The sequence below is a fragment of the Trachurus trachurus genome, assembly GCF_905171665.1.
Source record: "Trachurus trachurus genome assembly, chromosome: 11".
NCBI classification, from domain to species: domain Eukaryota; kingdom Metazoa; phylum Chordata; class Actinopteri; order Carangiformes; family Carangidae; genus Trachurus; species Trachurus trachurus.
In genome coordinates this window covers 2,164,337-2,188,477 of record NC_139904.1, presented here as the reverse complement: position 1 = coordinate 2,188,477, position 24,141 = coordinate 2,164,337, and the positions used below count along the sequence as shown (strand labels likewise).

Below are 24,141 nucleotides of genomic sequence, written 5' to 3'. Positions count from 1 at the left end.
TATTTCTAAACAACAACAAAAAAACTAAATATTGAAAATATTAAAGTTCTAACACAATGTCTGATGTCGTCCAGTTTGTTTCTTTCACGTTGTCCAAGTGTTCAGTGTCGGTCAGATGACTTAGAAACTGTTTTGACTATTCTGTCTCCAAAATGGGGAGCGTGCCTATGTTCCCTCAGCCCTTTGTTCCCTCAGCCCTATGTTCCCACATTTCAAAGGTTTTTTTTTTCTTTCCCACATTTCCTTTATCATCAATTTGCATCAGATTTTATCCCCATTTCTCCCAATTTGGTAGTCAATTACACCCAACCTATTATCCAGTAGCAGTTGACTACAGATGTAATGTAGCTTTTAGCTAAATCTGGGAACAAAGGGCCCTGGGAACACAGGGCTGACCCCTTCCAACACCACTACTCCAACATAGGGTTGAGTGACGAACCCTTATACCGAAATTAAACCCACCTCCATGAGTTAGTGCAATTTAGACAACAAACTTCTACAGTAGTACAAATAGTGTTAGTAGTAGTAAACAAAGCATTAGAAAAGTTTGTAGGTCATGGTGCAAAGGACCCTAGGTTGAAATTACTCCGAATCATCCCTTTAAAATAAAATTGACTTGACTTAGAGTTTCATTTTGAGAAAATTCTTAGAAATAAGAAAAATCTTAGAAATGAGGCAACATAAACCTGAGGGAACATGGGCCTGTGGGAACATAAACCTGAGGGAACATAGGGCTGTGGGAACATAAACCTGAGGGAACATAGGGCTGTGGGAACATGGGGCTGTGGGAACATAGGGCTGTGGGAACATGGGGCTGTGGGAACATAGGGCCTAATTTTCAAAATTTTCAGTGAAAAAAATTTCTTAGAAATGAGGGAACATAGGGCTGTGGGATCATTGGGCTGGGGGAACATAGGGCTGACCCCCTTAAAAAACAAATGTAGCTGCATGCTAATGAGCCTTTGTTTCTGCAGATGTAGCAACCTCGACCCACCAGGAAATGCACCCAAATCCCTGGAACATACAGTGTGTGTGTGTGTGTGTGTGTGTGTGTGTGTGTGTGTGTGTGTGTTTGTGTGTGTGTGTGCTTCTTCTCCAGCTGGCCTGCATCAAGCATCTCAGTGTTCAGAGTGCTTATTGGATTAGAGAAGCCTCTCAGATACAGGTTGAACTGGGTGAGAGGTGCAGGGTTCAGGTGAGGAGACCTTATCAAAGAGCCTCTGGTATCAGCTGGAGACGGCATCTGCCAGCTCACATGTGTCCCAAATAAAACCCAGAGGCCTTCGTCAGTCACCACTGTGTATGTTGTATTCCCTATAGGCAGATATAGCACATCAATACAAGTCACATAAAAGGCCTCAATTTAAAGGAAATTAATAGGGTTTTCTGTGGATAAGCCATGGCTGATATATAGTATGAAAATAAAGTATATTATTAGAAAAATTTCACTGAGTTTAATGTTTTTATTTCTTATTTTTTTCTTGTAATATAATGTAAATTGACTGCTTCTCAATCCACTGATAAACAACAATAGATTTAAAGAGTTTATTACAGTGTCTTTCAACCACAGGGGTCTCAAGAGACTGGACACACACTGATGATAGGAACAGATTTTTATATAATGATGATCACATACACATGTTTATTCCAACAGTTCAAAGTACAGAGTATGTCTGGAAATTAATTATATGACGTTAAGCATTATTTGCCTAAGAAGTACGGTACATGCTTATTTGTTTAATAAGAACAGTTTGACTAAGAAGAACATGTTCGATTATAAAATTGTTACACAACACATCAGAGAAAACACAAGTTTCCTATTACAGTTCCCATTGCTTTGATATAGAACAATTTCCGGTGCTTTTCCCTCTTACTTGAGGTTTTTATCTACTGACTGAATTGACAGTATCATGAGGTTGACACTTTTTTTTAGGGGTAGTGCATTAGTGAGCTTTTGGATAAATACAATATCCAAAGGGAAAGGCATCAGCAGCAGATAGGGGTTACTGCACTAAATGTGCATCATTGTGATTTTATAACACTGAAATTATTAATAAGCAGGTTTCAAAATGAGATCTATGGGTTTTCTGAGGACAAGCCAGACTCATATATAGGCTAGTATGAAAATAATAAAATTATGATGGGTTAAATCCGCAATTTAAACGTTTTTATTTCTTTATTTGTTCTTGTATTATAATACTATATAGGTTGACTGTTGCTTCTCCGTTGGCCTACATCCACTCACAGTTAAGTCATTTTAAATTTGTAGTTGTTTTGATTTGTGAGGTCCATAGAAGCGAACCTGAGCAACAGCCGCCGTGAACTCCATTTCCCAGGTGGCATTGCGCGCGGTCTGTTTCTAGGGTGTCTAGCAACAACAGCTCTCAGCCCAGGCAGCCAGACGACAGCACAGCCGTCAGCCGGCGGCAACGGGAGCGGTGTGTTTCTCGGTGTGTCTCTCTCCCCCCCTTGCGCCCGCCCCCACCAACCCACCCCCCTCTACACTTTTTTTTTAAATAACTGAAATAGTCGCTTGGCTAAAAAAAAGAAAGAAAGAAAGAAAATAGTGGGGGAACACCAACCGTGACCCCTGCACAGAGATATGAGCGGCAGCGGGCGGCCCAGGACCAGCTCGTTTGCTGAGCCGCCAGGTGTTCCAGGAGCCGCCGCCGCCGCCGCCGCCGCTGCGCCCGCCGGATCAGCCGCTGCCGTGGGGAGCAGCACAGGAAAGTCCGGGGTCCCGCAGGCCTCCGGCACCAGCTCGTCGGGATGTTCCAACCTAAAGCTTGCCAGTAAGTTTTAATCGTCCACTAACGTTATGTTTTTATCCGAGTCTGTCTAACCGATAATAAACACGACTCTTTGCTTTTTTATTTTACTTTAAATGAATAAAATAAACCCGCCGGTGGAAAGCCGTTATCGCCTCTGTGTGTGTAAAAGAGGCTGGCTAGCTAGCGTGCTAACTAGCTAGCATGCTAACTAGCCGTTATCGCCTCTCTGTGTGTAAGAGGCTGGCTAACTAGCTAGCATGCTAACGTTAGCCACTTGTTTTGTATGTAACCACCAGTTCACCGTCCGGACGATGGATGGATGGATGGATAGATGTGTGTGCCCCCCCTTCCCCCCCTTGTCTGATGTCAGAGCAGCTGCTGCCGGTCATCATCTTAACCCGGTGTAACCTCAGCTTCATTTATCGATTAATCTGATTTTGCTAATATTTAATGACAAGATAGCTCCTTGTCTGTATCTGTACAACATCTATTGCACATCTGTCCGTCCTGGGTGAGGTGTGTGGGGGGGTCTCTCCTCTGTTTCTCCAATTTTTCCCCTGTTAAAAGGTTTTTTGGGGAGTTTTTCCTCAGTGGATGTGAGGGTCTAAAGGTCAGAGGATGTTGTCATGATGCTGTGTAAAAAAAAAAAAGCCCTTTGAGACAAACTGGTTGTAAAAATAGGCTACACAAATGAAATTGCCTTGCTGCTGATGCTGATGCTGATGCTGATGCTGATGCTGCTGCTGAGCCTCTGCCCCACAGGTGACCTTGGTGAGGAGGCAACTTTCAGCTCTGACCCCCCCTCTTCCATGCTCCAGACCGAGCCAGGCCGAGAGACAGTGAACGCACCATCAACAGCCAAGTTTAGGTGTTTTAGTGAAAAGAACAACAGAGCCAGTTTAAACAGCTCGACTCACTCACACCACACTGACCGATAGCTCTCTGGTCATTAAATATTAGCGAACAAGCCAGACTGAGACACCTAAACTTGGCCAGTGTTGATGGTGCGTTCACTGTCTCTCAGTCTGGCGTTGAAGGGGAGAGGGGGGGGGGTATCAGAGCTGAAAGTTGCCTCCGCACCAAGGTCACCTGTGGGGCAGAGGCTCAGCAGCAGCAGCAGCAGCAGCAGCAGCAAGGCAATTTAATTTGTATATCCCATTTTTACAACCAGTTTGTCTCAAAGGGCTTCACACAGCATCATGACGACATCCTCTGACCTCAGACCCCCACGTCCACTGAGGAGAAACTCCCAAGAAAAGACAGACAGACGGACAGACGTTCAATAGATGTTGTGTACCAGTGGTGCCAAACTCATTTTAGTTCAGGGGCCACAAACGCACAATTTGATTTCAAGTATCCTGGACCAGTAAAATAACAAGATAAAAACCTATTGATAACAAGAACTCTAAATGTTTCCCTTTGTTTTAGTGCAAAGAAGAACAACAAGTCTTGTTATTGTTATTATTTGCTTGATTTTACAATCCTGTGTTTTAGTTGTACTATAAATACTATAGAAACATAGTTACTATGGTTATTATTAAGATAAGATAAGATAAGATTGCACTTTATTGTCAGATCACTCTGAAATTTGTCTTGCGTCCCATGACGTCCAAGGTGTCACACAAATAATAACAAAATACCAAAAACATACATTTACAAAAAAATAAATGTTACCCTCAAAAGTCACATTTAAAGAAAAACACAAACCACCTCCTAACTCCATTCACAACATAAATCCAACATTACAATGTGTCTTTGGTGCAACACCCAGTGCTCAGTCTGTACATGAACCCGAGGGTCTAGTCGACTTAGAGCCCAAACTCTGATTTAACAGTTTGACAGACTGAGGGACAAAAGAGTTCCTCAGCCTGTTCAGTCCAGCTCGTGGAACTCTAAACCTTCTGTTTGATGGCAGAAGCTGATATTCCTCGAATAACACATGAGAGGGGTCAGATGAGATATTACTAGTTGTACAAAACATTATGAACAACCTGAAATTTCTTGAGAGAAATATGTGCGATTTCATAAATATTAGCTATGCCTCTTATGTAATTTTTTACACATAGCAAATTCATCCTGGGCTGCACGTTTGACACCCCTGTTGTATACAGACAAGGAAAACAGTTTATTACAACATGGAATATGGAAAAACATGGAAACAGAAATGGGTCAGTTAACGAGAGCTGATGAAGGCGGCTTCTGGTGGTGCATGCTGGGTCGTGAACAGGGAGGAGGGCTGGACCATGATTATTTTGGTCAATAATTGAAATCAAGATTATTTAGATTTGATTGTGCCAAGACCCCGTATGTTCAATGAATCTGCAACAACAGGCCAGAGGTCGGAGCAAACTAACTAACTAACCAGCCAACAATGAGTTACCACATTGGCTTTTGTGAATTAATTGACACATGTGGGTAGAAAGACTGTCTTTCAGAAGGAAGGAAAATGACAAAATTATACAACAAGTAGTTCCAACCAAACAATCTGCCGTATGACCGTATGAGTTTCGCTTTTACCGCGCACTGCTGTCAAACATGCGTGCTTCCGTGTGTGAACGCCAATAACAGAGAAAGAGCGCTATGTGGAGATGAATGAACTGAACGATATTGCGTTGGTCGAGCCAAAAGCCGAAAAATCTATTCGTGGCGGACGTAATTTATTTGTGGCGGGTGCGGGTCGCCACGAATAAATGAACGTATGGGAAACACTGCTCTTTACCTGGTGCATTATTGAAAATATGAATGTTTAGTCTACTTTAAAGCCCCAGTATGTAGGAATTCCCCCCAGATTCCCCAGATTCCCCCCTACGGTCACGCTGCCACTCAACGTAAAAAATGGCGATGCAACATGGCCGCCTCGGTTCGGTGCGTCGCCCACTTATGTATTTGTAACGACTTGTAACAACTCATTCTAAGGAACCAGAAAGCTTTCATTTGTATGCAGCTGTGATTCCACTTCAGTGAAATACGGATTTATGAAAGACATGTTTGATTTTTGCTAATAAAAAGCCAAATAAGTTACATACTGGGGCTTTAAAAGTTGAGCCAAAAGCGGTTAGTACATTGTGCACATTTATTTAACATGAACCACTCCAGAAGTTTAACAGTGCAACTCTTCAGTACAGTTTCATATTTAATTTCATATTCATATTAAATTATCGGTAACACTTTACTTGAATAGGTATTCATTAGATTGACTTAACACTGTCATAACCATGACATAACAGCTGTCATAAACATCAATGAATACTTATGACAGCTGTCGTTAAGTGTCATTCGGTAAGTTATGTCACTTTTGATGCAAAGTTGACATTGTTTGAGATGTCCTTGTTATGAGAACTTGACATAAAGACAATTTAAACTGTCATAGCAGACCTAATTGCCAAACTTTAAAAATTATGTCAATCTTATGAATACCTATTCAAGTAAAGTGTTACCAAATTATCTATCTAACAGGAAATGGCGAACATAAAAAGATCGATCTGAGGATTTTATGAATCGATATCAGGTCTTTAAAATGAAGATCGATTTTTTTTTTTTTTAAACCCAGTCCTAGTTAACTCTCGTCCTGTCTGAGATGGAGATCTAAAGTGCATCCCACCCCCACACCCCCCACCACACCCTCTCTTCTCCCTCTCTTTATCACTGTAGTGACTTGTGTAAGCAGAGATCCTGTGCGTGCGTGCGTCGTTGTGCGTTGTGCGTGTGTGTTAATCCAAAACCTTATCATCCATTAGCAGGCAGTGGTGTGTGACTTTGATATTAGAGCCTGAATGGGAGGTCGTCTGCAGTTCAGACGCTCTGACCCCCGTTTCCTCAGCAGCAGCAGCAGCAGCAGCAGCAGCAGCAGCAGCAGCAGCAGCGGTGGAGCATCGCCGCCTGAAGGCCTCTTTTATAAGCTGAAATGTCACCTTTTGGCTGCTATGGATACGCTTTAGGATGATTGATGGATGTGTTGTCAGGTTTTTGGGAGACTTAGAGACAGGATTAACCTATTTTAGCAGATATTCATGAAAGTGTGTGTGTGTGTGGGGGTGGGAAATAATTTGATTTGACATCTTGAATCGCCGGTAAAATTAAACTTGGACTGTCTGGACATGCATGCAGTGTCAAAAAGGAGGTGTTGTGTTGCCATACCAACCAGCGGCCTGTCATTATGAACAACACTAGAAGAAAAGGCTGATGATGAAATGTTTGCGGGTTTCCAAAGCAGTCGTCCCGCTTATAAAACATAGCTCAAGGCCTCCAGTCCAGTCCGGTCCAGTCCAGTCCAGTCCTAAAGTTTTGTTGAAAGTGACCTTAAAGAACCAGAGTGAAGTTTTTTTTGTTGTTTTTTTTCCATCTGATCAGGCAGTCGATGGAGCGGAGAGCGGAGCGGCTGGTGGATTAAATAATAACCCTGTCCCCCACCTGCTACCTGCTGAATTAGTTGGTAGCAACATGTACATATGGTCCCAGTGTAACAGTTGTGTTGGCAGTTTACAGTTGATTTTGTTACGATTCCTTTTTATTATACGATATAAAATATTTTCCAGTGCTTTTTTTCCCTCTGACTTGAGGTTTTTAAGAATCACCCACGGACTGAATTGACGGCATCATGAGGTTGACACTGTTTTTCACGGCGAGTGCATTAGAGAGCTTTTGCATAATGTTAAAAATACAATAACCAGAGGGAAAGGCATCAGCAAATAAAGGTTACTGCACTAAATGTGCATCATTATGATTTTATAATCCAATCCACTTCAGTTAATATAGCACATTTTCAAAACATAAAAGTTTACCAAAGTGCTGCACAGTCACAGTGACTTACATACAAGACATAGAGCATGAAATGGTTAAGAAGAATTAAAAATAAAGAAAAATAATAATAATTTAAAAGGAATAAATACATTTTAAGAAAAATAATAAAGTGCCATTTAGAGCCGACAGATAAAAAATGCAGAGAGAACAGAGATCACACCACTCTCATGCCGAGTTAAAAGCCAAAGAATAAAAGTAAACACTGAAATTATTAATAAGCAGGTTTCAAAATGAGATTATAGCAAAGGATTTTTTGAGAACAAGCCATTCTGATATATATATGATGGGTTTATCCAGAATTTAAACATTTTTTCTTGTAATATACAGTATAATGTAGGTTGACTGTTGCTTCTCCGTTGGCCTACATCCACTGACTGATAAGTCATTTCAAATGTGCAGTTTGTTTTGATTTATGAGATCCAGAGGAGTGAACCTGAACTGACACTTTTTGTGCATTAGTGAGCTTTTGCATAATGTTAAAAATACAATAACCAGAGGGAAAGACATCAGCAAATAAAGGTTACTGCACTAAATTAGCATCATTATGATTTTAATAATCCAATCCACTTTTATTTATGTAGCACATTTCCAAAACATAAAAGTTTACCAAAGTGCAGCACAGTGTTGGTTAAGAAAAACGTAATGAGAATTAAAAATAAAGATAAAAATAATAATAATTTTAAAATGAATAAATACATTTAAAAAATAATAAGAAAGTGCCATTTAGCTGACAGATTAAAAATATAGAGAGAACAGAGATCACACAACTCTCATGCCGAGTTAAAAGCCAAAGAATAAAAGTAAACACTGAAATTATTAATAAGCAGGTAAACATAAAAGCTTACCAAAGTGCTGCACAGTGTTGGTTAAGAAAAAGGTAATGAGAATTAAAAATAAAGATAAAAAAAAATAATAATAATTGAAAAGGAATAAATACATTGAAAAAAATCTCTCATGCCGAGTTAAAAGCCAAAGAATAAAAGTAAACACTGAAATTATTAATAAGCAGGTTTCAAAATGAGATTATAGCAAAGGGTTTGTTGAGGAAACACCATTCTGATATATATAGTATGGAAACAAATGTGCATTATTAGAAAAATGATGATAGGTTTATCCAGAATTTAAACATTTTTTCTTGTAATATATAAAGTAGGTTGACTGTTGCTTTTCCGTTGGCCTGCATCTCCACTGTCAAGTCATTTTAAATGTGTACAACCTGAATTGACACTTTTTGTGCATTAGTGAGCTTTTGCATAATGTTTAAAAAAATAAAAATAAAATACAATATCCAAAGGGAAAGGCCCCAGCAGCCAGCCAGCCAGCAAATAGGGGGTTACTGCACTAAATCAGAAATGTCCCCCCCCACCACATCCCAGTCTAATTACCACGGCTGCTGCTGCTGTCACTGTGCTCAAGCAGTTGTTCCATTATTCACTGTCTGTGGAGCCGCTCCAGGATTTGTCACATCACCACCACCACCACAGTCTGTCTTTGTGCCATCCAGCTCCAGGAGGGATGTTCACTTCATATTCACCAATTAATTTGAGCTACAGATATAGAAACGCTCTTTAATAATGCTGCTGCTGGCTGGGTTTTATTTTAGTTTTTCTCCTCTGTAATCAACAGTAACAGTGGGATTTTACAGAAAAAACATAAATCATATGATCAATGAAACCACAGCGGAGTCACAAGACGATTGCTCAATGTAAATTTCATGTAAACTCACTAATTACCGACACTATGACCACGACACACAGGGAAGTTTGTGTTTGTGTGTGTGGTTGTTGACCGTCACATGACAACACAAACTGTAAAACAATAAGAGGCTTGATGATTGAAAGCTCGCAGTCACACCAGAGGTTTTTCCCCACAGAGCAGATGGCCTGGTTAGACTTTTTTTTTTTTTTTTTTTTTTTGGGAGGATCTTGCTGCATTAAACTGCATATTAATAAGATAAACTAAACTCTCTAGAAGCTACTTTGCTTTAAGACGCGTTGGAGTTCATTTAAGCACAGTGTGTGTGGAAGAATTAACATAAAAATCTGCTGCTTAGTCTGAATAATCAACCTTTTTTTTTTTTTTTTTTTTTTTTTTTGTTCTCCTTATCTCAAAATATAGATATACAGTAACTCCCTCGTGCTTGAGTTTAATGACACCAAATAAATAGACCTGGATGTGACAGAGGTTGAGGGATGTATTATTTCCTACAGCAGGAGATCATGTGAGTTTCCTCGGGTGAATGACAGGAAGCACAGTTGAGACGCCGCAGCGCTGATAACGAAAACACACAAGAGTTCAGACACAATGAAGTGACGATAAATCAGAGCCGTCGGAGCGAGGAGCGAGGCCTCGTCGTCGTCTCCACGGTGATGATGGATGAGCGAACGAGCGTCGACGTCCGGCAGCGTCTGGAGCGCTGAGGCCGCTCGCTGGATGGAAGGAAGTTGTTTTTCATCCTGTAGAAAGTGAACGGCAGAAGCAGGAAAAAGAGCGACGTCGACAACCAACCGGTGGCATAAACACTTGAACACTTTACACCAACTGCCATGTGGCTGTGTGTTAGTGTGTCAGGGTTCCCACGCGTCCTGGAAAATCTGGAAAACCATGGAAAACACATGGAAAATGAGGGAAAAAAACAGTCAAATGTCCTGGAAAAGCTTGAGTTGTCCTGGAAAATGATTTATCACAGCTACCAGAGCTCTATTTGACGTTTTCAGATCCTTCTAAGGATTTTGTTTCCAAAAAAAAACACGTTTCTGCTGTTCTATGATAAATTTGTCATAATTTCTAAGCATTTAAGAGGTTATTTCATAAGTTAGAGCCATAGACTGCACATTTTTAAATTTTTTACATTGTGTAACTTTTCCTGTTATCTATTTACGAAAATCGATTATTTGGTTCAAAAGTCCGTTTTTCATTAACCAGTAATCCCCCCCCATCAACAAAGTGAAGTGTTCCTTTCAGCTCTGAATGAGCCGTTCATATCATTCATATCTACATGGAGCAAGTAAGCTTGGTGCTGGCTGCCATACATAGAGGCTTGTTTATGCCGTTGTCCGTCTGCCGTCTGCCCAATTTCGCGTGAATGCAACATGAAAAATACCATTGAGTTGCTTGAGATTGAGATCTACAACCGCAACGCTAGATGGGAGGAATTCCTACACAATGAACCTTTAAGAGATTATTTCATAAATTAGAGCCATAGACTGCACATTTTTCAATCAGATTGCTGGGAGAGAGAATGAGAGAGAGGAATAAACATAGAAACAAACTGATTAAATTTACAAAATATAAGGTACTATTGTCGAAAATGACACTTCTCCAAAGCATGAATGGGACAGCGTATGGCGTAAAAACGAATGTCCGTCAGACTGTAGCAGCTGAAAAAGTCCCGGAAAGCGATTTCAAGAAAAGAGTGGGAACCCTGTGTGTGTGTTATGGCGCATTTCCACTAGCACGGCTCGGCTCGGTACGGCTCGGCACGGCTCGACTCGGTTTGGTTGTGTTTCCATTACAACTGAGTTCCACTAGTACCGCCGTGACGTCATTTACACGTCGCCGAGCAACGCTCTAAACTCTGTAAATATATAACTTTAGCAACATTTGAAACATTTTCAGGCGAGAAAGTAGTCGTTTAGATCCCCAACGTGTTGAAAATCTGACAGAATACCAGCTGTTTACAATTTTGTTTCAACGAAGTCGGCGTTACTAAAGCTAGCCGTAGTGAGCAACGCACTTCCGGTTATTTTCACAAAATAAAATACCCGTTGCCTTTTATCATAAGGAAAGCCATTGCGATAGAATTGGTGCTTTTACTTTGTAAACAGGAAGTGAACCTACCCTCGCTGTAGCTAGCTTTAAACCGCCGTTTTGACTGCTCTCGTCCCGTTAACTGCATTTAACCGTTCAATATGCCTTACCGGAGAGTCTACCAGCTCTGAGATCGGCCTGGTTCATTGTAAAACATTTATTTATTGATGTAAATGTGGTGTTTTCTGTGCGTACAGACCCCAAGGCAGTGCTGCTCTTCGGTCTAACCACAAACAAACTTCTGCTACAGCCACAATTGTTAGATTTCATCAATGAGACTGAGCAACATTTAAGAGTTTAACCAGCCGGTGGTAAACCTCTAAAAGCCATCGGGTAAGTTAATTAGCGGTCGTTTTCTCCTCGGGGTGACGGTGGTAGGCTGGCCGGCGGAGCACGTCAGGAGCCGGGCTGCTGCCTCTGTGATGTTGCGGTCGCTGCTCGGACCTGGAGCTTCACTTCTCCGAAAAACATCGGGGCAAACTTCTAAACAGCCGTCGTTTGGATAAACTAACCGCACATGGGGATCTAAACAGTTACTTTCTCGCATGAAAAAATATTAAAACTTAATAAAGTCACGTAATAACAGAGCCAGTCTCAATATTAGAAATTCTCTGGTAATAACCATGGATGTATTAGGTAATAACAGGCTTCAGCAGGAACATTTCTGTTGTCGGTCGTCGCTTCCAGTGACGACACTCATCGGCCAATCAGTGGAAGGCAGTCGGCTGACGTCACGTTTTAGTAACGCTTCGGCTCGCTTGGAACCAGGGCTGAGGTGATACCAAAAATGTACCCGGTTGCAGGTACTGCGTGCTAGTGGAAACACGCAATAGCGCGCCGAGCCGTGCCGTACCGAGCCGAACCGTGCTAGTGGAAATGCGCCATTAGTGTGTTAAAGTGTGTGTGTGTTAAAGTGTGTGTGTGTGTGTGTCCCTGTTTAGAGGATGAACCCAGTCACTGAGTTGGGGAACTCAGTGACCCGGTCACTCTGCAGGGTTTACAGTCTCAGCTGTAACAGATATCGCCAGCGTGCCTATTGGATGACCAGCACACTTTAGTGGCTGAGGACAGTTTAGTATGTGTGTGTGTGTGTGTGTGTGTGACTGTGTGTGTGTGTGTGTGTGTGTGTGTGTGTGCGCGCGCGCGCTCCAAGCAGGACATGCAGTCCTGGCTGTAGGAGAGGGGGCACGTATCAATAAGTGCATTGTGTTGTTTGGTAAACAAAGAATTAAGTATGTGGACAAGGTCGAGCTGACAGTGATACAGCACGATGACAACTGGACTCAGAGCTGCTGCTGCTGCTGCTTCATTATTTAAAGGGATAGTTCAACATTTCCGCAAATTGACCCATCGCCATAATCCCTATAGTCATAGCAGTAGGTTTGTTACCTTTAATTGTCGGTGCAAGCTGTTTTTAGAACGGAGGAGCAGAGCCGTGAGCTGCTCAGAGCTACGCTACGGAGGCTCATTATGGGATTTCTTGGTTTCCCTCATCAAACTCATCAAATACACAATCCAACAACTCCACAACACTCTGGTGGACAAGTTGTGAGCTGCACATTCACCACGCTATGAGATAATAACACAACGTTACCACACAGAGTTGTTTTAGAGGGAAATTCATGCAAAACCAGCTGATGCACGTTGCCTTCAGGGACAGTTTTTCATCAACAGTCTCTGCATTTCCCTCTAAAACAACTCTGTCTGGTAACGTTGTGTTATTATCTCATAGCGTGGTGAATGTGCAGCTCACAACTTGTCCACCAGAGCGTTGTGTAGTTGTTGGATTGTGTATTTGATGAGTTTGATGAGGGAAACCAAGAAATCCCATAATGAGCCTCCGTAGCGTAGCTCTGAGCAGCTCACGGCTCTGCTCCGCCGTTCTAAAAACAGCTTGCACCGACAATTAAAGGTAACGGACCTACTGCTATGACTATAGGGATTATGGCGATGGGCCAATTTGCCAAAATTACATTTCCATCTGGTCCCAGATTCATCCACAGCTTCACCACCTCTTCTCTGTTGCACTGATCGTGACGTTTGATTTATGAAGTGGCAGAAAAACTTCGAACTTCTTCCTCCTTATTCTTCCACTTTGACGATTCGCATCCTGATATGACTCAGGGTTTCACGTCTCTGAATAGCTGAACTCTGAATCTGGATTTTTTTTTATATTCTGTAGTTCCTCTATTTAACCAAGAGCAGAAATAATAGAAACAGAGGAGGAGGAGGAGGAGGAGGAGGAGGAGGAGGAGGAGGAGGAGGAAGAAGAAGAGGAGGAGGCAGGTTAAATTTACTGTAACAACAGATAAAGTTTCCTATTTTTCATTGTGGTGTAAAGATGCTGAGTCAAGACGAGTGGAACAGTGAACATGAGCAATAGAGACTGTCTGAAAACAACACAACACGAGACTGGAGCAGAAACCAACACTGGAACAAACAGACTGAGGCTGTTTCGTACTTTTATGGGATATTTAGTTGGTTCTTCTGTTAAGATTGAATCCTCTTCTTGATTAGAACCGTTTCTGTGCAGGTGAACTCCAGACCATCTGAGAGAGAAAAATAAATGTTAGTGTCGTGTTCGTTCATTCAGTTTTTGCAGGTTTGATCTTATTTCTACAGGATTTTCACCTGTTTCTACTGATTTTTATTCATTTTGTCAACATTTTCCGAGAGTTTCCTGCAAGTTATTTATTATTAGTTAAATATAGGGATGCACGAAACAGTAACATTTTTAATAGTTAATTATATACACACCTGAGGTTAAGAAAGGTTCATTTGTAGTGAGTACAGATGAATTTAACATTATAGCACTGTATAAATCAAGGCAATGTTGGCTGATTATATAATTAGCTCCAGTAAACGGCAAAAAAATTTAATTATCTGACTTACAGGTGTGTTTTGCCAGTAATTATTGGCCGATAGTTATTGTGCATCCCTTGGTGTTTGACTTCAAATACATATTTGCCACTATTTTTGTTATTACAGTTCGGTATCAGAGGTTTTTACAGCCCCAAAAACCTCCTATTGATCAGGCTCTGACTTATTTACAACCTATACACGGATACAAATGGTGTCTTTCACACAGAGTTGGATTAGAGATTTTCCAAAAGCTTTTTTTTTAATCACTATGATAGTTGTTTTTTGTGCTGTGAAATAAAACAGTAATAATCCTCACATTTTTTAGAGCCGTCGCCACTTAAAACAGTTTTATCAGGACAAAGGAAGGCGGCTGGCCTATTTTTGGGTTCACTCCCGGTTTAATTAGGCTCAGAGTCTTGAATGTGAACTCTTCTCCTCCTCTGAGACTTCTGTGAAGAGTTGACATCCGCTGCTCAGTGCTCACACACCCGACTGTCATTAACCTAAATATCCAAACGACCGGCGGAACCGGCGTCGGCCCAGATGTGGAGGCCGAGCGTCCGCTACTCCAGTGTCACGCCGGCGTTTTGTTTTTCAGCGAAGTTGTGAATCCGTTTCATATCTTGAGCTCGTGCAGGAAGTGACCACAGAGACCACGGCCATTTTTAATCCTCCTTATAATAACTTCTATTAGGGATGTCACAATTACTTGTTTTCACAATTAATCGCGGTATTAAACGCCACAATTAATTGATCACAAAGATTCCTAAACACCGTCAAAAGATCATGTATGAACCGTGTTGGCAGATGTGCGCCAAAGTAAAGGTAAATGCACAGATACTGGACCATTTACCTAACGTAGCATTGAATTGGTAGGAATTTAAATGTTAGAGTGTCATTTGTAATTTAAAAAAAAAGATTAAATTAACTTAAACATTTGGTATCGATGACACTTCCACTGGCGGATTAATAATTGGTCATATTTTAATAGATATTTAAAATATTTTATAATTAGTAATGTATATTTTAACTATATTTGAATTTACACATTAATAGTGTTGTGAAATTAATCAATGCATAATAATCGTGATAAATGTAACACCGTGATTATTTCTCTGACAATAATCGTACCAAGAAAATCTGTAATCGCGACATCCTTAACTTCTATAATAATAATAAAGCAATTTAACAGAAATGCCTGTTAATAATATAACACACAAACAAAAGTGTTTCTTTGATCCCTTCACCATTTTATTTTAACCCCTGTTCCTGCTCGTTTCCTAGGAGACAGCGGGAAGGTGACAACGGTGGTGGCCACGCCGGGTCAGGGGCCGGACCGCCCACAGGAAGTCTCCTACACTGACATCAAGGTGAGGCTGTGACCTTCATCATCATCATCATCATCATCACCTGACTCTGCATGGCTGCTGCTGATTGGCTGAGGCCGAGGGGGAGGCTGAGGTTTATAACCGTCATGGCCGCCCGTAAAACGTGATGTAACAGTGTCGGTTACACGCTGTTGAAACTCCATAGGACGAGTGGAGGGTGTAATTATCCGACAGGTTCTCCTGGTTTCCTCTTCTCACATTATTTAACATTAACATTTACAACAATAACACTTCACATTATTATTATCACACTTTTCTAAGTCTTATTACAGCGTCTGATCAGAAACACGTTGCCTAACGTATATGAAGGTTATCAAGGAGTTCTATAAAAACTCTGCAGAGTGTCGTTGGTCTAATACTGTTCTCGTTATAATTTCACAGTTTATTACACTGAATCCAAACACATGCACTGATTTATTTTTATTTTTTAATGACTCGCTCAGTAAATCAACACCAGAAATGTTAGTTATTTGACTTTCATTAATTTTCTCCATAAAATGTCAGATTAAATAGTGTTAAATATAAACCACAGTTTCCCTGTGTTCAGTGTGGTGCGTTCAAATGACTGACTTTTAGTCTGAACACTTTTTCTGAAACTTTGAAAAATTTCCTTGAAATTAAAATTTAGAAAGCGTTTATGGTTATTTTATAAACGTTCTGTATTCAAATTGTTCTCTTTTATGTTTTTTTGCATGTGTTGATTTAAAAAAGAAAACTGATTTCTTATTCACAGCTGTAATATTTGTCTCTAAATTCAAATTAAAAAACAACTAGTATTCATCAAGTGGTCTAAATGTTGCTTGTGAACACAGCTTTTAACCAGCGTCACCATTTTTTGTTGAGCTACTTCAAACCAACAAGTTGTGTGACCTCATGATGATGATGTCACCTCTCCCTCTGCAGGTGATCGGTAACGGCTCGTTCGGCGTCGTGTACCAGGCCCGACTCATCGACAGCCAGGAGATGGTCGCCATCAAGAAGGTTCTGCAGGACAAGAGGTTCAAGGTACGTGGGAACCAAACGCTGCGTTTAAAGGACAATTCCAGGCGAATTCAACTCAGAGCTGTATGTTCCTAACATTTTAGGTCTCAAAGAAGGAATCTGAAGATTTTCAGTTTAATTGCTCCTGTTTTGCGGTAGTTGTGTCTGTCCCCGCGTCGCCACGGCAGCGATGAATGGGAGCGGATGTAAGTTCTGCTGCTTAGGCTGTTTCCATCCCTCAAAGCCACAGACAGCGTCAGATGGAGACTCAAACATGCACCGAGAAGTTTATTTACTTCAACATGACATGTTTGTAAAAGTCGATCTAATTCAAAGTCTGGCGGAGTCGAGACCCAAGTTGACGCTCGGTGTGTTCAGGTGCAGTGGGAAGCTCCCGTTTGTGTCATAAACACAGGAATACCAACCCTTGACTTGCTTCAAGTGTACATTTTTTTCCACAGACAGCGTCAGGTGGCGACTCAAACACGAGAAGTAAATAAACTTCTGGGTGCATGTTTGAGTCTCCATCTGACGCTGTCTGTGGCTTTGAGGGATGGAAACAGCCTAAGCAGCAGAACTTGCATCCGCTCCCATTCATCGCTGCCGTGGCGACGCGGGGACAGACACAACTACCGCAAAACAGGAGACATTAAACTGAACATCTTCAGATTCCTTCTTTGAGACCTAAAATGATACGAACATACAGCCCCCAGTTGAATTTGCTTGGAATTGTCCTTTAAGGGTTGTCTGTTTTTTTTCCAGATACCAGCATCCAGGTAATGCTTTTCTGGATGTCTGGACTTCTTTATTCTGTGAGAATTGACGTCGTTGCTCAGAGTTTGTTCACTTTGTTCACCTGGTTTCCTGTTTTCCCGCCTCTTCCTCTCGTGTGTTTTGTCAGAATCGAGAACTACAGATCATGAGGAAGCTGGACCACTGCAACATCGTCCGACTACGCTACTTCTTCTACTCCAGCGGCGAGAAGGTGCTTCAGCTCGTTGTTTTTTGTTTTTTTTAATCATCATCAAACAGAGATTTGAATAAATTAAATTAGAAACACACCGTCGCAGAACAGAAGAGAAAATCAAACTGTTGATCTGTCTGATCAGACAAACTTCTGCTGAGTCACAGGCTGGTTTCAGGAGGAGACTGTACACACAGAGGAAATGCTGCGTTGCACATGAGGCACATTAAAGATCAGAGATTACTCAAATGCAACATGTGGAGAAATTCCCCTGAACCTAAAAAAGAAAAAGAAAAAAGGAAGCAGTTTCTGTTTCTTTCACTGACAAATACAGAAACAGTGACTTAGATGTAGCAGAAGTAAAATTACTGGAAACAATATCATTATATTATTAATATGTGTATTATTTGTTCCTGTTTTTATTTGAGCCGTCATAGCAGCTGGTTGTTCTGACTCATTAAGAAGTCACATTTACATATTAAAAGTTTCTCATATTATAGTATAAGGAAATGCATATGTACGGTGTGTATTTATCTTTATCCTCTTCCTATCCTCCCTCCATCCCTTCATCTCTCTCTCTCTCTGTCTGTTTTGCTGCTGTTTGTCCAGAAAGATGAAGTGTACCTCAACCTGGTGCTGGACTTTGTCCCTGAGACGGTCTACAGGGTTGCCAGGCATTTTAACAAGGCCAAGAGCATCATTCCCATAATATACGTCAAGGTGAGTCTCACCAGGTCACTTTGCTTTTTTATACTGAATCATTTACACGTTGCAAGTTTAGTATCTAGTTTACTTTGCATAGAATAAATGATGAATATATATCACATATACTATGAATAAATAAGGTAAAGGTAAAATAGGTAAGGTAAAATATTACAGCAGTCATTAAAACTCTTATTCTTTCTACACAAATTATGTTGAAATCTGTCTTGTGAATAATATGCAATCATATTTCATATCAAATTTCTAGCATATACTGTATTAGAACATATACATGAATATAGTCAAGTCATCTTTATTTCTATCAATCAATCAATCAGACTTTATTTATAGAGCACTTTTCATACAAATGAAATGTAGCACAAGTCATGCAACTACACACACTCATTTATAGAGCTTAAAAGAAGGCAACTAACACATTTAAAGACAGATGTTGACCAACATGCTTTACATACGTGATTCAAATTCAAGACGAAGAAAAAAAACATATTACCTGATGCTGTCACACATTTATAAATATAATTAAATGAAGAAAAGACAATAACAACAGTAATCATAATAGCAGATTATAAAATAAAAAAAAGAGGTAGGTAAAAAAGAAAACAAATAGTAAATTAAAGCAGAAGTAAGCAGAATGTTTGTGTTAATATAAGTCTTAAATAGTTATATCTTCCGACAGCAATCACTTACATAGAGTGTTTGGACCGAAACACGGGTCTGTCAGTCACTCTGCTCTGCTCTGAGCCCAGGAGAAAACTTTTGTCGTATCCTACAAGTTTTATCCAATGAGGAGAGAGACATGAAGGGCTGTGTGTGCAGGGACGAGGACCAATAGATCCATGACGAGGGCGGGGGCTGCTAACTCCATCGGCTGACAAGACATTATGGTGCGTTCAAGGCAACTCGTAACTGGTGTTTTTCCGACCTGTGAAGTCGTACCAGTTCGATCTGGTACGAGTTCACCAGTCAGAAGTTACGAGTGGCCGTTATAGTGACTTTCACAGGTAAAACAGGTCGGAGAAACACGAGTGGGTTGCCTGGAACGCTACAAAGTCGTAAGTCGTGACTTGAAGCTGTAATTTACGGTTTCAAAAGCCTGCCTGGAACGCAGCATTAGCCAAAACCACCGGATCGCTTACTTCTGCTTTAATATAACAAACATCAAAGTAATAAGATCAAGAAAATCAAGAGAATAAAATACAATGGAATAAAAGTTAGGATCAATACTTTAATGTTGATGTTTTGTGTCTTTTACTCTGTGCTGAGCTGATCCTGTGTTGTTGTTGTTGTGTTGTTGTGTTGTTGTGTTGTTGTCCTCAGGTCTACATGTACCAGTTGTTTCGTAGTCTGGCGTACATCCATTCCCAGGGAGTTTGTCACCGAGACATCAAACCCCAGAACCTGCTGGTCGACCCAGAAACGGCCATCCTCAAACTCTGTGACTTCGGCAGGTCAGTTCCACTCGGACTTTCACTTTAATCCTCCTGTCGTCCTTCTGTTCCCTTCCTCCATCTTTCCTTCTTTCCTTCCTCTCTCCCTTCCTTCCTTCCTCTCTCCCTTCCTTCTTTCCTCCCTTCTTTCCCTTCTTCCTTCCTTCCTTGAATGAATCTGTTCCCTCCCTCCATCCTTCTTTCCTTCCTTTTTCCTTTCCTTCTTTCCACAATCCTTCCTTCCTTCCTTCCTTCCTTCCCTCTTCTTCCTTCCTTGAACAAATCTGTTCCCTCCCTCCATCCTTCTTTCCTTCCTATTTCCTTTCCTTCTTTCCACAATCCCTTTTCCCTCTTTCCTCCCTTCTTTCCTCCCTTCTTTCCCTTCCTTGAACGAATCTGTTCCCTCCCTCCATCTTTCTTTCCTTCTTTCCACAATCCCTTTTCCCTCTTTCCTCCCTTCTTTCCCTTCCTTCCTTCCTTGAACGAATCTGTTCCCTCCCTCCATCTTTCTTTCCTTCCTTCTTTCCACAATCCTTTTTCCCTTTTTACCTTCCTTCCTTCCTTCCTTCCTTCCTTCCTTCCTTCCTTCCTTCCTTCCTTCCTTTCCTTCCTTCCCTCTTCTTCCTTCCTTGAACGAATCTGTTCCCTCCCTCCATCTTTCTTTCCTTCCTTCTTTCCACAATCCTTTTTTCCTTCCTTCCTTCCTTCCTTCCTTCCTTCCCTTCGTCCTTACTTCTTCCTTCCTTTTGACCCAATTGACCCAACCTCTTCCCTCCCTCCTTCTATCTTTTCTTCCTTTTTCCCTTCCTTCTTTCTTCCCATCTTTCCCTTCGTCCTTCCTTCCTTTCTTCCTTTTTTCCTTGACCCAGGAGGACAACAGGAGGGTTAATCCACCTGAAAAAGAATTAAACATGATATAATAATAATAATAATAATAATAATAATAATAGTAACGTGTGTAATAATGAATCATGAATCTCTCGTGTGTGTGTGTGTGTGTGTGTGTGTGTCTCCAGCGCCAAGCAGCTGGTCCGCGGTGAACCCAACGTGTCGTATATCTGCTCGCGGTACTATCGCGCCCCCGAGCTCATCTTCGGCGCCACCGACTACACGGCGAACATCGACATCTGGTCGGCGGGCTGCGTCCTGGCCGAGCTGCTGCTGGGCCAGCCCATCTTCCCCGGAGACAGCGGAGTGGACCAGCTAGTGGAGATCATCAAGGTGAGTGTGTCACGGCTGATCGGACACATCTGGACACATCTGTTCCTGTTTTGTCACCGCGGTTACATCATCCAGGGTATCCGCGGGGTCTTGAATAGTATTAAAAGGTGATAAATCAATTTTGAGAAAATTAAGACCCATAAAAAGTATTAAAGGGATAGTAGCATTTTTTTTAAAGTGGGGTTGTATGATCTACAAATAGCCCCTAAGTACTTTAATTGCAGTAGAAGACTCTCTGCACTCCTCCCGTTAGCAACGCCAGCCCATAATAGCCCTGCCCAGAGATTTACAACATACAGACCCAAAGAAACAGCCTATTTTCGCGGCTTAAAAGAGGTTTTACCTGAAAAATAATACACAGTTCCATTGTTCACTATAATATAATTTTTTCCAGCCCTTCAAAGTGCAGGAAAAACACAGTTTTTATTTGGACCTAACCAACTCACGTATCCCTCCGCCCAGGGTTAGCGCCCGCCGATCAGCAGTTGGTTAGGTCCAAATAAAAACTGTGTTTTTCCTGCACTTTGAGGGGCTGGAAAAAATCATATTATAGCGAACAATGGAACTGTGTATTTTTTTTTAAGGTAAAACCTCTTTTAGGCCGCGAAAATAGGCCGTTTCTTTGGGTCTGTTCACAACACTGTATGTTGTAAATCTCTGGGCAGGGCTATTATGGGCTGGCGTTGCTAACGGGAGGAGTGCAGAGAGTCTTCTACTGCAATTAAAGTACTTAGGGGCTATTTGTAGATCATACAACCCCACTTTTTTTAAAAAAAAGCTACTATCCCTTTAAGTCTTTTCTTGACTTTATAAAGTCTTAAATTTTGAAGGTATTTTTTTCTGAATTAACTGTCCAAGAGTTCGAGTCCTAAAAACATTGTAAAAGTGTGTGAATTTATTCATTTTATTAAAAAACAAAGATGAACTGGTACATAAAGAAGAAAAGAAGATTGTTGTTTTTGTTTTTTGAGAGTGGAGCAATGTTTTTTTTTTTTTTTTTATAATAAACTTTGCCTTTGATTTATTATCCCAGCCTATTTTGAATTCTGTTGTATCATAGTGGTCTATAGTCTTTATCACAAACTAAAACTGTTCAGTTAAAAGTGTCACTGATGTAAATGGTTACAGCTTGAAGTGGCGGTGAGGTATTGAAAAATATTGAAAAGGTCTTGAAAAAGTCTTAAAAGGGTATTAAAATTAACTTCAGGATTCCTGTATAAACCCTGTCATCATTTATACAGTTTTTATTAGCTGGATAGTATCCGTTAACGCTGTTATCGTTGTGGTTTCTGCTGCTGCTGCTGCTGCCAGTGTTGGATTATTTAGATAGAAAATATGATTAATCAGATTTATCTTTTACATATTTTCCTTACGATGTGTTTTCTTTCTTTCTCTGCAGGTGCTGGGAACGCCGACACGGGAGCAAATCCGAGAGATGAACCCGAACTACACAGAGTTCAAGTTCCCTCAGATCAAAGCTCATCCATGGACCAAGGTAAATAAAATAAAACACACCTCGTGGCATTTTTATCAAGCTTCTTATAACACTCCTCCTAAAATCTCACACTGCTATGAGTCGACTTTTGAATTTAAAAAACATTTTCACTGAAAGCTGCACTTACAAGTTAATTATCAAGGGACTTATTCACACTTTTAGTGAAGTGTAGGGCTGAATCTGAAGTGTCAGTCTCAGAGCTGAGTTTCCACAGTACTATGTGCTGGAAAATGGAAATTTAGATGACGTCACTTTCAAATGTATAGGAATAACCAATCACTAAATGGAATTCCTTTTCTAAGAATACAGAAATAAAATAATACTATTAATACATTTTATTTGTAAGCACTTTTTCAAATGCTCAAAGACACTTTACACTTTAAAAATCATAAAATAGAGCAAAGTTAGAGTGAAATACAATTAAAAACAGCAATAAAACAGTATAAAACACGCAAAATTAATTATATATTACAGTAAAACTAATTTTAAAAGGTGAGTTTTGAGCATGGTCTTGAATGTTTGGGAGGTGTGTGCACATACGGATGGGTTTGGGAAGTGAGTACTAGAGGGAGGGGGCAGCGATGGAAAAGAAATATCTTAGAAATATCTCAGTGAAAAGTTAAATAAACTGTATATTCAATCGTATTTTGACAATAATCTAAAAAAAATAATACAAAACATAAAGGCCTGCATTTGAAATGAATCAAAAATCAAGAATAAACGTTTCCTAATCATTCCAATTCATTAATTGATGATGGTTTTCAAATCATCAGAGTTACGTTTTACCTGAAAAAAAAAATACACAGTTCCATTGTTCGCTATAATATAATATTTTCCAGCCCTTCAAAGTGCAGGAAAAACACAGTTTTTATTTGGACCTAACCAACTGCTGATCGGCGGGCGCTAACCCTGGGTGGAGGGATACGTGAGTTGGTTCGGTCCAAATAAAAACAGTGTTTTTCCTGCACTTTGAAGGGCTGGAAAAAATTATATTATAGTGAACAATGGAACTGTGGTTTTTTTTTTTCAGGTAAAACCTCTTTTAGGCCGTGAAAATAGGCCGTTTCTTTGGGTCCGTTCACAACAATGTATGTTGTAAATCTCTGGGCAGGGCTATTATGGGCTGGCGTTGCTAACGGGAGGAGTGCAGAGAGTCTCCTACTGCAATTAAAGTACTTAGGGGCTATTTGTAGATCATACAACCCCACTTTAAAAAAATGCTACTATCCCTTTAACCACTTAGGACGCATCACGAGGTCTTAAATATCTGAGGGAGTAGGAGTGACTCTGAGAGAGTTGCAGAGTAGGGCTAAACTGAATTCCACAGATTGTTAGATGCCTGATAAACCCGGCGCCCCTTGTTCTCCTGCAGGTCTGTCCTCTTTTCAGTTTATCCAACAACTAATTATTTATTTATTCTGCACAAACGAAAACACACCAGGCAGCAGCAGTCTCTGTGGCGACGTCTGCAGGAGTCTTGTTGTTTTGTTCAAACAGCTGTGAAACAACGACGCTGGTTTTTATTACAGTTTTTTAAAATATTCAGAGTGAAGAGCTCCAACAGACGAGTGATGATCAGAGAAGTTGGAGATAGTTTTGTGTTAATCAGCTGATCTCATCATCGATCGACCGACCGACCGACCGATGGCTTCAGCCTCTGGGATTCTGAATGTTGTGACATTTTATTTTATATTCTGGG

The 24,141-nt window shown here is 40.7% G+C and overlaps 1 protein-coding gene across 1 annotated transcript in view; it reads left to right on the top strand.

The window, feature by feature from the left end:
• Nucleotides 1-2,566: 2,566 nt before the first annotated feature.
• LOC310993724 (glycogen synthase kinase-3 beta-like) overlaps nucleotides 2,567-24,141 on the top strand; it is a 29,059-nt gene continuing 7,484 nt past the window's right edge. Inside the window, exons 1-8 of the mRNA XM_083982166.1 lie at nucleotides 2,567-2,792; nucleotides 15,528-15,613; nucleotides 16,535-16,636; nucleotides 17,514-17,597; nucleotides 18,186-18,296; nucleotides 19,617-19,747; nucleotides 20,743-20,947; nucleotides 22,347-22,442. Of these exons, the coding sequence (XP_083838292.1) occupies nucleotides 2,603-2,792; nucleotides 15,528-15,613; nucleotides 16,535-16,636; nucleotides 17,514-17,597; nucleotides 18,186-18,296; nucleotides 19,617-19,747; nucleotides 20,743-20,947; nucleotides 22,347-22,442 (1,005 nt within the window). The 5' untranslated portion in view covers nucleotides 2,567-2,602. The remainder of the gene's footprint in view (nucleotides 2,793-15,527; nucleotides 15,614-16,534; nucleotides 16,637-17,513; nucleotides 17,598-18,185; nucleotides 18,297-19,616; nucleotides 19,748-20,742; nucleotides 20,948-22,346; nucleotides 22,443-24,141) is intronic.